The sequence below is a fragment of the Orycteropus afer genome, unplaced genomic scaffold, assembly GCF_000298275.1.
Source record: "Orycteropus afer afer isolate SDZICR_OR568_19922 unplaced genomic scaffold, OryAfe1.0 scaffold00319, whole genome shotgun sequence".
Taxonomy (NCBI): Eukaryota; Metazoa; Chordata; class Mammalia; order Tubulidentata; family Orycteropodidae; genus Orycteropus; species Orycteropus afer.
Window position 1 is genome coordinate 3,646,072 of NW_006921906.1, and position 14,999 is coordinate 3,661,070.

General features: G+C 39.8%; 1 protein-coding gene across 1 annotated transcript in view; it reads right to left on the minus strand.

The window, feature by feature from the left end:
* Positions 1–11,862, minus strand: part of RAB18 (RAB18, member RAS oncogene family) — a 54,146-nt gene extending 42,284 nt beyond the window's left edge. The window contains exons 1-2 of the mRNA XM_007951927.2: positions 11,795–11,862; positions 5,201–5,256 (exon numbers count right to left, since the gene is read on the minus strand). Coding sequence (XP_007950118.1) covers positions 5,201–5,256; positions 11,795–11,862 — 124 coding nt within the window. The remainder of the gene's footprint in view (positions 1–5,200; positions 5,257–11,794) is intronic.
* Between the last annotated feature and the right edge of the window lie 3,137 nt (positions 11,863–14,999).

The following is a 14,999-nucleotide window of genomic DNA, read 5'->3' on the forward strand; positions in this document are numbered from 1 at the left end:
AGGAGTGGCTGGTGGGTTTGAACCTCCAGCCTTCTGGTTAGCAGTCAAGTGCCTTGGGCACTACGCTACCAGAGCCCTTCGGAGGTAGGTAGTCATAAGGTTTTTCACATTGAAAAGTCATCTCCTCCCCTACTGCTAGTTACAGACATATAGCTTTTGGCGAAGATGGCTCATCTGTGTGAATAGGTCTTCGGTTTCATCTCCTCACCTCTTAGAATCAAACCAGGTACAGGGCAGCTCCTGGCATTAACTGAAGAAACTTATTTTGCTTTTGCAAATGAGGTATTTAGGTTTTGTACCTCAGGATAGATCTCTCAACTTCAGATGCATTTGTTGCTGGTCCTGTTATCTGAAGCTGTGGCATCCTCTTTCTACTTTTTCCCATGTGCACCCTACTTAATCTCCATTGATTCTGGCAACAATCCCACCTGTTTTGTGGCCTGGAGTTTTAGTTGTCTTCCACTTAGTCTCTAAGTTGTTTTCCAACTTTCTGTTGTTTTTAGCTAATTGCCAGAAAGCAAAAGAAGAAAATGCCAACTTATAATGCTGTTGATGGGTACCATCAAGTCCACTCTGACTCATCGTGACCCCACGTACAACAGAACCAACAGTGCCTGGTCGTGTGCCATAATATATCAGACAGTGTTTCACTACTATTCATAAGGTTTTCACTAGCCAATTTTTTGGGAAGTGGATGGCCCCTTCTTTCTTCCCAGTCTGTCTTCTTCTGGTAGCTCCACTGAAACCTGTCTATCATGGGTGACTGTGCTGGTATTTGAAATATGCGTGGCATAGCCTCCAGCCTCCCACAAGACACCATAGTACAACACACTGACAAGACAGACCAGTGTCATCGTTATAACACCATCTTCAAACCCAAAGTTCAACAGTTATCTTACAAGAATATAAGCACATTATACAAAACAGAAATTTTTCTCACTGTATTACTAAAATATAAAGTTGAGCTCTCCTCACTATTTTACTATGAAGTAAAATACTAATTTTCCAGAAAACACTAATTTTCACAAGGCCATTAATTCTTGGCTAAATGTTTTAGTTTTAAAGTTCATGTGTTTATTAGTTTTCGCCTAATGCAGAAAGTAAATCTGATACCTAAACATAAAAGCTATTTTTCTAGATATTCAAAACACAAGGCCTATTTGAGGAACAAATTATGTATATTCTTAACAAGATGCCACAATCTTAGTATATGTTTTCAAAGCAGATAAAGGCTTTAGTAGTAAGGACAAAACAAGATATAAGCTTCAAATTAAGACCTATCATTCCTTAAGTTCCCAGGTTCCATATGGGTTTGAAATGAAAAGTTAGCTTCAGATTATATATATGATCATTCTTGTAGAAAATTCTAATTCCAGGCAAGCTTCCTTTCCTGCCAGTTACTACTCTTCTACTCTTTGCTAGCCATTTACCACCAAGTTCTGAACAAAATAAAGTTTTACTATTAGCCAGTTTTTTAAGAGTAAATAATATACCCAAAATCAAGTTAAAATGGATTTTGAATTAGTCCTATTTTAAATGACTCTCACACAGATAAGGGTAAATCTGTTAATGTTAATATGTCATGTTGTTGCTGTTATGTGCCATTGAGTCAAAACCCAATTCATAGCGACCCCTCCTTAGGTTTCCGACGCAATATCACTACAAAGTAGATTGCCCAACCTTCCTTCCGAGGAGTGGCTGGTGGGTTTGAAACTCCAGCCTTCTGGTTAGTAGTCAAGTGCTTCAGGCACTACACCACCAGAGGTCCCTTATATGTCATACAAAAGCTAAATAATACCCGGTATAATTTAAACTGACTACCACAGTAATACAGGTAGTCCACAACTTAAAACGTATTCAAGTTACTTATGACGAATGCTGCACTTACAACAGTCCATTGTTGTTTTTTACATCATCAATAATATGTACTACATACATGTTGTAGCACATAATTTGATGATGTTATCATTCCCAGATGTAATTGTTTCCAAACCCCAAAGACAAATAAAGATGGAGTGTATAAAGATGATAATAAAATGCAATGATAATGAAAACTAGGAGGAAAAAAAACAGGGGGGAGTCAAATACTCGACTATCAATGGAGCTGTCATTCAAATAGAACACCTTCATAAGTCAGGGTACTTGTATAACTATGCAATAGAAGACTCTCATAGTAATACTTGTTTCAGGCATGAATTATCAATGGATATTAAAACGTGGGCAAAAAGTGTAAGAAAAAGGATAACTATATACTCCCAAATTATCTTCCCACAAGATACTGACTAATTACAAAGGGAAAAATAATAACTTTATAGTGGAGAACCTGGAAGAAATTATCTTAAGTAACCAAATAGATACCCTTTTTTCTCATAATGCACTTTTGTGGAATCCCTGCCAAAAATGCTTAAGCTGAATCTAACCATGAGGACACACAGGACAAATGTAAACTGGGGACATTCTATAAAATAATTGCCTTCAAATGATAATAATAATAATAATAATCTTCAAAATGATCAATACCATGATTATCAATGCCACAAAAGACAAAGACTGAAGAACTGATCTAAATTAAAAGAGTTGTTGTTGTTAGGTGCTGCTGAGTCCGTTTCAAGTCACAGTGACCCTACGCACAACAGAACAAAACACTGCCCAGTTCTGCACCATTCCCACAATCATCACTACGCTAGAGTCCACTGTCGCACCATTCTGTCAATCCTCGTATTAAAAGAGGCCAAAGAGAAATGACAACTAAATTTAATGTGATCCTAGACTGGCTTCTGGGACACACACAATTTTTTTTGTCCTTTGCTATATATACATAATATTAAGGAGCTCTGGTGGCATAGTGCCTAAGGCATTTAGTTGCTAACCAGAAGGCTGGTGGTTCAAACACACCAGCAGCTCTGCAGAAGGAAGATGGGGCAATCTACTGCCTTAGGGATTTACCTCCTTGGAAACCCACTGGGGGTTGCTATGAGTCAAAATTGACTTGATGGCAGTGGGTTGGTTTTTTTGGGTTATTTGACTGCTAATCAGAAGGCTGGTGGTTCAAATCCACCAGGCACTCCTCGGAAGGCAGGTTGGGCAATCTACTTCTACAGTGATATCACCTTGGAAACCCAAGCAAGGCTCACTGTTACTCCAATACGACTTGACAGCAGTGTGTTGTGTTTTGTTTTTATAGAACATTAGGAGCTCTGGAATTCATAAAATCTGAATGTATGTAATAGCAGTATATCAACATTAACTTAGCAAGTACACGTTCAAGTACTTAGAGATTAAAGGGTACATTGTCTATTTGCCCAGGGATAAAACTCAGAGGGCAGGAATGGATTGAAAACAAGGATGAATGGAAAGGATAAACATAGGGAGGAAGTGGAAGAGTTTCATTACATTGTAGGGACTGTATTCAATGCCACAAAACTTGTACGAACCAAAAAAAAACCAAACCCCCTGCCACTGAGTCGTTTCCAACTCATAGCGACCCCCAATGGGTTTCCGAGGCTGTAAATCTTTACAGAAGCAGATCGCCCCATCTTTCTTCCATGAAGCAGCTGGTGGTCTGAACCACTGACCTTCCAGTTAGCAGTCAAGTGCCTTATCCACTACACCAATGAACAGTTGAAATGGAAAACCAGTTTGTTCTGTGAACTTTCACTCAAATCACAATAAAAAGTTAAAAAAATTTTTTCTTTTTTTTTTTTTTAAAAAGGACACCATGTCTGCAATTTAGGTTCAAACAATTCAGAATAAAAAAGAATACTGTTAAGTGTGTGGGGTGGGTGGGTAGGTGGGTAGGTACAGCTGTGTGTATAGAAAGGAACAGAAGAATGATACGCAAATGTCATAAATATTAACATACAGGGAATTTGAGTGGGATAAACACAAATTCTTTGTATAGTTTTTTACAACTTTTCTCTTAATCTCAAATTATTTTGCAATAAAAAGTTAGAAGGGGAACAGAAGCACAATAAATGAAAACAACTATAGCCAAATAAAATGAACTATTTTCTCTAACTAAAACCATCTTTCCGAATTCTACTCATCAGATCATGAAATTTTAGAGCAAGGAGAAAAATATGTATCTCTCACCCAAACCACTCAATTTATAGATAAAGATAATAAAGTCAAATGATTTGCTCAAGACCACACAGCTAGTTTAAGGAAGACTACTTTCCATCTCTGACTCAGTTCAGCATTCTTTAAATTATTTTCCAAGCTGTCTATCTTTTGATAGCTTTTTATTATTGTCTATTCTATCACCATGTAGTAACAAAATATTTACCTTATCTTTTCATATATTCTAAAAAGCTATCATGGCAAACCACAAGGGCTTCTTTCAGGCAATCTAAATTTCCTTTTAAAAAAACATTCAGGTATCACTGCTCCTAATAATCTCTAATAACCAATATCAATAAATATGCTGCTTTTATAATATATGTCAAACACTATAACAAATGCTAAAAATAAAAAATTAAGGCACTCTACAGTGTGACACTGTTAGGTCCATGATGATAGAAAGCAAGTCTGTATTACTCATCATTATAACCCCACCCATTAAGGCAACATACAATAAACACTCATATAATTGTCATGTGTTGCTAACTAGAAGACAATCCATATTATGCTGTTGTCAGGCACCGTCAAGTCAGCTCTGACTCATAGTGACCCTACGTACAACAGAACAAAACATTGCCTAGTCATGTACCATCCTCAAAATCTCTGATATGCTTGAGCCCATTCTTACAGGCACTGTGTCAATCCACCTTGTTGAGGGTCCTCCCCTTTACCATTGAACTTCCACTCTATCGAGCGTGATATCCTTCTTCAAGAACTGGTCCTTTCTGACAACATAACCAAAGTAGGTGAGATGAAGTCTGGCTTTTCTCGCTTCCAAGGAGCATTCCAGCTGCACTTCTTCCATAGTACAAGAAAAAATTGTGTGCATATATAATATCAGTGGTATTAATAAAGTGCCATGAGACAACATGTAAGGGAGTTAATTTTTTGCTTGGTGGAATGTAGAAAGGCTTCAGATATTCAATGACACCAAAGTTAAGTCTTGAAAGAGAAATTAAGATTTCAATAGCATGGAAGCAGTATGGTGTTCCAAAGAGGTGAGGGAGAGTTAGATAAAATATTTTCATTAAGGTTTGGAAATATTCAGCATTTTGATTGAAATTTTTTAACACAGGCTTACCTATTGTTGCTGCTAGTTCTGGATCGAAAGTATCATCTGTGAACCTCAAGAGCAAGCTAAAAGAGATGTTGAAAAGACAGGTTAAGAATTTGATTTTTCTAATTATTTGATAAATGTGCTCATGACAGCTCATGACTATGAGAAACTATTAGATACAGATAAAAATAGTTAATGTAGGTATAATCCTAGGAATACTACCTCAGTACAAGTATATACAGAGAAATTAAATTATTAGGAAGGTAATTAAAGAATCCCAAGAGTAAAGTCATTTACTAGAACTCCTTGGTTCCATTACACAATTCCCCAAGCATGAAAAGTTTTCGTTTTTAATTTTTTTTTTTTTACTGTACTGAATGTTCTTCTGAGACTACATTAGCAACATATCAAGCTTTAACTGATACGGATGAAGGAGGGAGAAACAAGAATCTCTTGGAATGCAAAAAATAAAAATCCACTCTAAACACAGTGTGAAAAAAGTGGGAAAGTCTACTTTTTAAAACAAGTAGTATGACTATTACCTAGGTTGAAAGAAAGAATAGAGTAAAAAGAAGGTAGGAAGATAGCATAATGGCCAAAGTAGACATCCTCTAGCATTGCTAGGTAAGATGTATGGAATCAAGTTGGCAATACTGAGCTACTGAAAGTGTTAAAAGAAAGACATGAACTTCTTTATGTTCTAAAAAGTTAATGCCAGCAGCAAGTGCATGAAAATCAACATGAAGTCAACTGCCATGGTTATGGTAAGAGATTACAAAAGAGGAAACCTAGGACACAGTAAAGAAACCACAAAGGAAGGGAAACGCAAATGACACCCAGATTAGGACACACTAAGTTTTAGAATTAGAGGTATGGTTCGCTTTATGTCCACAATATATTCTTTGAAATAGGACATTATGTGACTTGGATGTGGTGCGAACATCTGTATCCAGGGGGCACGGACTCCCTAGCAGGCAGCCCAAGCAGCTCGCACTACAGATGCTTCAGGCAAACAATCAGCTGGGACTTACCCAGCTGTTGCTGTCTTTAAGCCGGCTACAAGGAAGGCCAGCTCGCCAGGGAGAACCTGTGAGAACCTGCTAAGGGAGGGGATAGTGTGGGCCAATGGGGCTGAGGGTGCCCAAGCCAGACACCTGTGGCACATATCTTTCCATAAGCACCATATGGGACCATACAGGATTAGACTGCCTAATCATGGGAGCTAAGGAAGACCAGGGTTGGGAGTTTTGAGTCTGGGCCTCTATCGCTGCAGACTAGATAGCTTTTGGGCTATGTATAGCTACTATGTAGCTGAGCAGAAGTGGGGCTCCGACCTCAAGACAAAAGTCTGGAGTCCTGGGTACCCTGGCCCATGGATGTATATGCAGTCACTGCATGAATAAATGTTAAGCAACACATATTTGTATTTTATTTAATATGAGGCAGAAGTGTCAATTATTGGAAGCTCTTTAAAAACAAGATTTTTGATAAAGCCCTAGATGTATAAACTTAATCTTCTTTCACATTAACTATTAAAATAAAGGGGTTCTAGTGACCTCTTTGTAATTAATAACATCAATAAAACAGTGATTAGATGTCTGAATTACAGAAATTTTTTTTATAAATATGAAGTTGTGATTATTGCTACTACCAACTTTTTTTTGGTCCACAGACTATACTGCAAAACACCAAGGCCTCCAGGTAATTTCCAAACCCACTATCATTACTTGTAAGCGTTAACTTTCCCTTTCCTAGTTTTTCTTTCTCATACTTACTTAAAACCAACACCACAGCAGCAAAATAAAACAGAACAGAGTCAAATTCCAGATTTTTCTACTTAGTGAAAATGGCTATAACCATTTTTCAAGGAACTCTGGTGGTACAGTGGTTAAGGCATTTGGCTGCTAACCAGAAGGTCAGAGGTTCAAACATACCTGCTGCTCTGCAGGAGGAAGATGAGGCAATCTACTTCCGTAAAGATTCACAACCTTGGAAACCCTATGGGTCATTATGAGTTGGAAACAACTCAAAGCCAGTGATTTACAACCATTGTTGCTTACTTCCAACATGAGTTAGGTGACAGCACTATTAAGAATCTTAAAAGACTACTTATAAACTTTTCTTTTGTCCCAATATTAAACTTTAAATTAATGAAAGTGAATTATTTCACTAAAAATGTCAATTGCCTCAAATTTAAAAATAGAAGAGATATGTATCTATACTTGGTCATTACAGAAATTACTATATGATACCCACCAGCCACTCCTCGGAAGGAAGGTTGGGCAATCCTACTTCCGTAGTGATACTGCCTCGGAAACCCAAGGAGGGGTCGCTATGAGTCAGGTTTGACTCGACGGCAACATAACAACAACAACAATAGGTTAATTAAACATTTTAGGAGCTGTGGTAGCATAGTGCCTAAGGCACCTGACTGCTCACCAAAAGGCTGGCGGTTCAAACCCACCAGCCACTCCTCAGAAGGAAGGTTGGGCAATCCTACTTCCGTAGTGATACTGCCTCGGAAACCCAAGGAGGGGTCGCTATGAGTCGGGGCAGACTCGACGGCAAACACCACCACCACCAACAACAATATAACATTTTAGAGTATTTTTAATAATAAAAATGCCGTAATAATACTGCATATAATAATGTTATTGCTATTATTTATTCAACATCCACAACACACTAGACAGAGAGCAGGTGTTTTTCTTATATAACTTCTAATCTTTACAACAAACCTTATCGTTAATGGTACTTTGTCTCCAAGGGCAGGAAACTGGTATGGTACAAGCAACACATTTTAATATGGGCTCTGAATATAAGTCAGCAGATGTTAACTAGGGGTACACTGGTAGTCCAGAAATATACTTTAAATTACATGCATGCATTTTCCTAGGCAGAGACTCTATTTCCCTTATTAGGTTTTTACAGGTATCCACAACCCAAAAGTGATTAAGAGCCACTGCTCTAAAGGATGCATATCTAACCCCTCCTATTTTCAAAGTTAAAGGAACAAAATACTTTCCACGTAGAGCTGCAAATGGAAGGAATAACTACCACTATTCCACTTAGAAGAGCATTGTTGCACCGTGGTTAAAAGCACTCGGCTGCTAGCCAACAGGTCAGTGGCTTGAACCCTCCAGCCACCCTGTAGCACAAAGATTTGGAAGTCTGTTTACATAAAGATTTACAGCTTAAGAAATCCAATGGGGCATTTCTACCCTGTCCAACAGGGTCACCATGAGCCAGAATCGACTCAACGGCAGTGACTTTGGTTGATTCCATTTAGAGAATGCTAAATTTATAATAAACACGGTAAAAATATAACCAATCTTCACTTTTTAATGTACAAATGAAACTGACCCAAAAAGATAGGAGGCAAGGTGTGTGGGAGGGGCAGCAATTCAGATTAACAGAAAATCTCTTCCACTTCCTGATACACAATGCTACATCTTTACTTCACTAAGCCTAGCCACAGAATCAAAGAAGCTTATACTTTTAACAATACATGAGTTTTGAGAAGTTTCTCTTCCAACACTCTTCACTTTTTTAAAGAAAGAAATTTAAGGCCCAGAATGTGTAAGTACCACACACAAAGTGACAGAAGTGCTGACACCAGTATCATAATTCTGATTTCATTCTAACTGTCTGAAAAAAACTGGAAAAATTATCTACTACTTCAGATTAGTTAAGAGCTCTGGTGGCATAATGTCTAAGGCATCTGTTAACCAGAAGGCTGGAGGTTCAAACCCACCAGCCACTCCTCGGAAAGGAAATTGGGCAATCTACTTCTATAGAGATCCTGCCTTAGAAACCCAAGAAGGGGTGGCTATGAATCTAATCAACTTGACAGCAGTGCGTTTGGTTTCAGGTTAGTTAAAATGTTCTTTGTTGTATAATAATTTCTCAACAACACAAATGATATCTCTAACTTTCACTAGCTCAGGAAGTCCAGAGAACTCTTAAAATCAATATCCATTACAAATATTTTTGTACTAACTCACCTTAAAGAGCATAGATTTTGATTTTAGTAAAACGTCATTTATTCTAATTTTATCCAGGAAAAAAGAAAGTGTTCAGTTATTTTCCGTATCACACCACATAGACCAATAATGTGTATCTAGCTGGAAAAAAAGAGTCAAATTTCTCCCAAAATACTATCCTTTCTTGAAGAGACAGTTAAAAGTGTTCAAATTTGGAACTTAGCAGTTGATAATTAATGACTAGATACTGAGAAAAAGTTTAGATCAGATTAGGTCCAAATGAGTTTGTTTTGATGGCTCAATGCAGGGAGACTAATAAATCTAATTAACAGAACTTACTCTAAAGGGGAAACCTCAATTATGTTAACACTGTATAGTGCCTAAGGCACTTGACTGCTAACCAAAAGGCTGGCAGTTCAAAGCCACCAGCCACTCCTCGGAAGGAAGAGACGGGCCAATCTACTTCCGTAGTGATGTTGTTGTTGTTATGTGCCATCGAGTCAGCCCTGACTCATAGTGACCCCTCTTTGGGTTTCTAAGGTAGTATCACTGCAGAAGTAGATTGCCCAACCTTCCTTCCAAGGAGTGGCTGGTGGGTTTGAACCTCCAGCCTTCTGGTTAGCAGTCAAGTGCCTTAGGCACTATGCTATCAGAGCTCCGTAGTGATACTGCGATACTGCCTCGGAAACCCAAGGAGGGGTTGCTATGAGTCGGTCAGACTTGACAGCACATAACAGCAACAACAACGTACTTCCAGTTAACCTTCCAGAAAACTTTAATACAGCTTAACTATATCACTCATTCAATACACTTAGAAAAACGCCAGCCAACATGTACTGGGTTGAACCATATGAAATGACATTCGATCATTCTTGACTTCAAAAATGGCATGCTCATATACCTTAACCTAAATGAGTGCCACATCTCAGAAAAGAAAAAAGAAAGGCTATGGAACTCCTGGGAGCTCTGGTATCATAGTGGCTAAGGCACTTGACTGCTAACCAGAAGGCTGGCGGTTCAAACCCACCAGCCACTCCTCGGAAGGAAGGTTGGGCAATCCTACTTCCATAGTGATACTGCCTCGGAAACCTAAGGAGGGGTCACTATGAGTCAGGGCTGACTCCACGGCACATAACAGCAACAACAACAACATGGAACTCCTATTAAGGCAATGTTCAATATATTAACTTTCACTCCTCAAACATGTGCAATAACAGATTAAAATGATTTTATTTGCCCTTTAAGTATCATACACACAAATACTATTTCATTAGTCCATATTGTTTCATTAATCCACTCTTTGGTATGTACACAAGCAGTATGTTAAATAAGAAAAACTATGAAAATGTATACCCACTAAACCCAATGTCATGGAGTCAATTCCAACACACAGTCATCGTTTAAGACAGAGTAGAACTGTCCCACAGGTTTCCAAGCCTTTATCTTTGAGGAAGCAGACTGCCTCATCTTTCTCCTGTGGAGCAGCTGGTGTGTTAAAACTGCCCCACCTTTTGATTAGCAACTGAATGCTTCAACCACTGTGCCACCATACTTTAAAAATATGTGATATTTCAAAGTATGTTACAGAATAAGCTTTAAAACCTTTAAGTATTTTTTAAAAAGTGAAATGATTTTAAAAATGATTTGAAAAATATACAGATGGAGATAAATCTAAAATATTAAATTGCCTACAGCCTCTGGAATTTGAATATTGTTTAAAGATCAGGATTGCTTAGACTATAACCTACTCATAATCAGGTGGCCAAAGATGACTTCACCTGGAGAACTATGTTCCAAGTCTTGGATGAAATCATAACTCTTGCAACACCCACACAAATCCATGTCTTACTTTATTCCATTCAACTCTAACTATCGTCAGTATTAGTTTCCCCTAAGAGTCAAGAAAAAAAGAGACAATACTAAGTGATTCTTTTCTCTGTATGATGTGGCATAATGAGAAATAGCAATTACACTTGATTTTTAAAGGCAGCCTACAACTTATTCATATCTTGGCCTAAAGGGAATTTTTTAAGCTTTCAGAAGACGAATGGGTTCTAAAATAAAATAAAGGGGTCATAAAAGAAAGAAACGACAATTGGATGCACCAAAATAGGTCAGGAACATGAGAGAGATAGGTGTCACGAAACTTCCTGTAGAACATTAGTATACCGAGAAAGCCCAATAAAAATCCTAACATGACAAAGCTACAACTCCCCACTCACGGGGTGACAGGCAGACTGAATCCGAAACACGGCCTTCTCCGCGGCAGGACTCCGGCCCAGGCCCGCCCGCCACGCCCTGTGCTCCGAGGCTGCAAACCAGCCGGCCGAGTGGCGGCCCTCCGAATTGTTTTCTTCTTGGTGCAACAGTAGGGGAAGCGATCCCGAGAACTAGGTCCTGGCGGAGGCCACGAACCTGACAGAAAAGGAGAGGCGCCGGGAGTAGCAGCTGCAGGAGTGCGCCGCGGAAAAGCCGAACAGGGCGCAAGAGAAGCCGCCCGGGCCGGGCCTGCAGCCCGGCCACCGCCGTTTACCGTTCCCATCGCGGCCCAGCAGACACCGGCCAAGGAGGAAGAGCAACCCCACCGCCCTCGTCAGGGCCCCCAGACTGGCCGTAGCCCCCGGACCCTCCTTACCTGGACTTCCCCACCCCACTCTCGCCGATGATGAGGATCTTAAGCGTGGTCAGCACGTCTTCGTCCATCCTGCCCGTGCTCCGCTCTGACCCAGCTGGCCGCTCCGATCCGCCTTTCAACCCTTCACCAGCGACAGCTGTCCGCGCATGCGCACTGCACCGCGCCGCGGCTGCCACCTTCCTTTCATACTTGGTGTTTAGGTTTCCGAAGCCCCAGAAGCTCCAGTTCCGCCTTGAGATAGCTCTGCGTCTGCGCAAACCCAAAGTCCCAGGCGTGTTTCCGCACAGCGAGTTGCTCTCCTGCGCAAGCGCAGATGGGGAGAGTCGTTTTATGATTATCAACTTATTAACACGATCCTAGCTTTCTCCTACCTAGCCCCACTCTGACCTTCCTTCCGTTGTGTAATCCGGAAAGGACTGAGTCAAAGGGACTATAAAGTTCATTTATTTCTTCAGCTGTTCATAACAGCTGCATTGTGGTGGGGGAAAGCATTCTCCTTGAAGCCAGACTTTAAATTTAGGTCCTGCCTTGGTCTGTCTTCATTACCTAGCCTACTCAGCCTGTTTCCTCATTTTACAGAGGGAGGCAATAATGCGTCTTAGAATAATATCTATGTCTTAGAGTTTTTATGAAGTTTAAGTGAATTAATTTGTGAAGATTTTGTCAAAGTTCCTCTCTTGTGGATCACAAGCATCCTTCACATAGAAATTGATCTTAAAAGAGAGATACAGACTTCAGATAGCTCCACCACCAGTTGCCATAGATAATGACTCATGTTCACCATACATGTGTCAGTGTAGGACTTGGCTCCATAGGGTTTTCAATGGCTGTGATCTTCCAGAAGCAGATTGCCAGGCCTTTCTTCCAAGGTGCCTTTCTTTTGAACTGTATTAATGTTTGCACCAGATCAAGTGCATACAAGCCTCTGGTAGTGTAATTTAAACCAACCTTTCTGCTCCTAAGAACTGCTACATCAAAATAGAAGGAATTGTATTTATGTACCTTGCTTCTTTCCCTAAATTATAAATCTTAAAAGGTGTTGGTGCAGTTGGTTGACAGTCCAGTTGGTTCTGATTCATAGGGACCCATGTGCAACAGAATGAAACATTTCCTGGTCCTGAGCCATACTCATAATTTTTGCCATGCTTGAGCCCATTGTTACAGCCACTGTGTCAATCCATCTCATTGAAGGTCTTCCTCTTTTTTGCTGACTCTATACCACACGTGATATCCTTCTCCAGGGATTGATCCCTTCTGACAACATGACCAAAGTACAAAAGACAAAGTCTGGCTATTCTCACTTTTAAGGAGCATTCCGTCTGTACTTCCTCTAAGACAGACTTGTCCTTTCTTCTGTCAGTCCATGGTACATTAAATATTCTTTTGCCAACAGCACAGTTCAATGCATTGATTCTTCTGTGGTCTACTTTATTCATTGTCCAGTTCTCACATGCATATGAGGCAAATGAAAATACCATGGCCTGGGTCAGGCACACTTAGTCTTTAAAGTGACACCTTTCTCTTTAGTACTTGAAAGAAGTCGTTTGCAGCAGGTTTGCCCAATGCAATATGTTATTTGATTTCTTGGCTGTTGCTTCAATGGCTATTGATTGTGGATCCGAGTAAAATCAAATCCTTAACAAGGTCAATCTTTTCTCCATTTGTGATGTTGCTTATTGGTCAAGTTGTGAGGATTTTTGTTTTCTTTATGTTGAGTTGTAATCCATGCAGAAGTCTTTGATCTTCATCAACAAGTAGTTCAAGTCTTCTTCACTCCCAGCATGCACATCACAGATGGTTAATGAGTCTTCCTCCAATTCTGATGTCACGTTCTTCTTCATATAGTCCAGGTTCTCAGATTATTTGCTCCACATATAGATTGAATAAATACGGTGACAGAATACAACCCTGGTGCACACCTTTCCTGATTTTAAACTGTAAGAAACCAAACCAAACTCACCACCATCAAGTCAATTCCGATTCACAGTGACCTTCATTGAGTTTCCAAGGCTGTAAATCTTTATGGAAGCATACTGCCTCATTTTTCTTTCATGGAGCAGCTGGTGGGTTCAAATCATCGACCTTTTGATTAGCAGCCAAGTGCCTTCACCATTACACCACTGGAGCTCCTTTTAAACCATGCAGAAGTATCCCCTTATTCTTTTTGAATGAATGCTTTTTGGTCTATGTAGGGGTTCTTCATGAGCACAATTAAGTGTTCTGGAATTACCATTCTTTGCAGTGTTATCCATAATTTGTTATAATCCACACAGTTGAATGTCTTTGCAAAGTCAATAAAACACAAATAAATATCCTTCTGGTTTTCTTTGCTTTTTGCCAAGGATCTGACTTCAGCAATGATATCCCTCATTCTGTGTCCTCATTTGAATCTGGCTTGAATTTCTGCCAGTTGCTGTCAGTGTACTGCTGCAACCATTTTTTAAATTATCTTCAGCAAAATTTTACTTGCATGTGATATCAGTAATATTGTTTGATAATTCCACATTCTGTTCAATCATCCTTTTTTGGAATGGGCACAAATATGGATCTCTTCCAGTCAGTTGGCCTGGTAGCTGTCTTCCAAATTTCTTGTCATAAGTGAGTGAATGGTTCCAATGCTGCATCTCTGTGTTGAAATATCTCAATAGGTTCCATCAATTCCCGAAGCCTTGCTTTTCACTTGGACTTCTTCCTTCAATACCATCACTTCTTGATCCCACACTACCTCTCAAAATGGTCAATGTTAACTAATTGTTTTTGGTACAGTGGTTCTGTACATCCTTCTGTGGTAGTTAAGCATGTGTGTCAACTTGGCTGGGCCTAGTTTTGAGTGGCTAGGAAATTGGATGTAGTTATTTCCCATGATGAGACTGGTAATCAACTCCATGGTAGAATCTACTGGAGCAACTTAGTAGCTGCCTTAGGGATGTGGTCTGCTTCCAGTATATAAGAAGAAGCTTTGAGAAAGGTCACTGAGGTTTTTGGCATGCTTGCACCCTGCACGTAGCTGAGTCTTCATTCAGCAGCCTTCCATGTTGTCTGCTGATTTTAGGATTATTCCTGGACTTGAACTGGTGGCCTGCCGTGTTGTGTGATAACCTTGGAATTGTGCCATTTTACTTGTTGACCTTGGGGTTGTCAGCCTCAGTAGCCAGCAGGTGCATGAGTGCAGAGATACCTCCAGCTCCAGTGAGCTAGGAGCAAG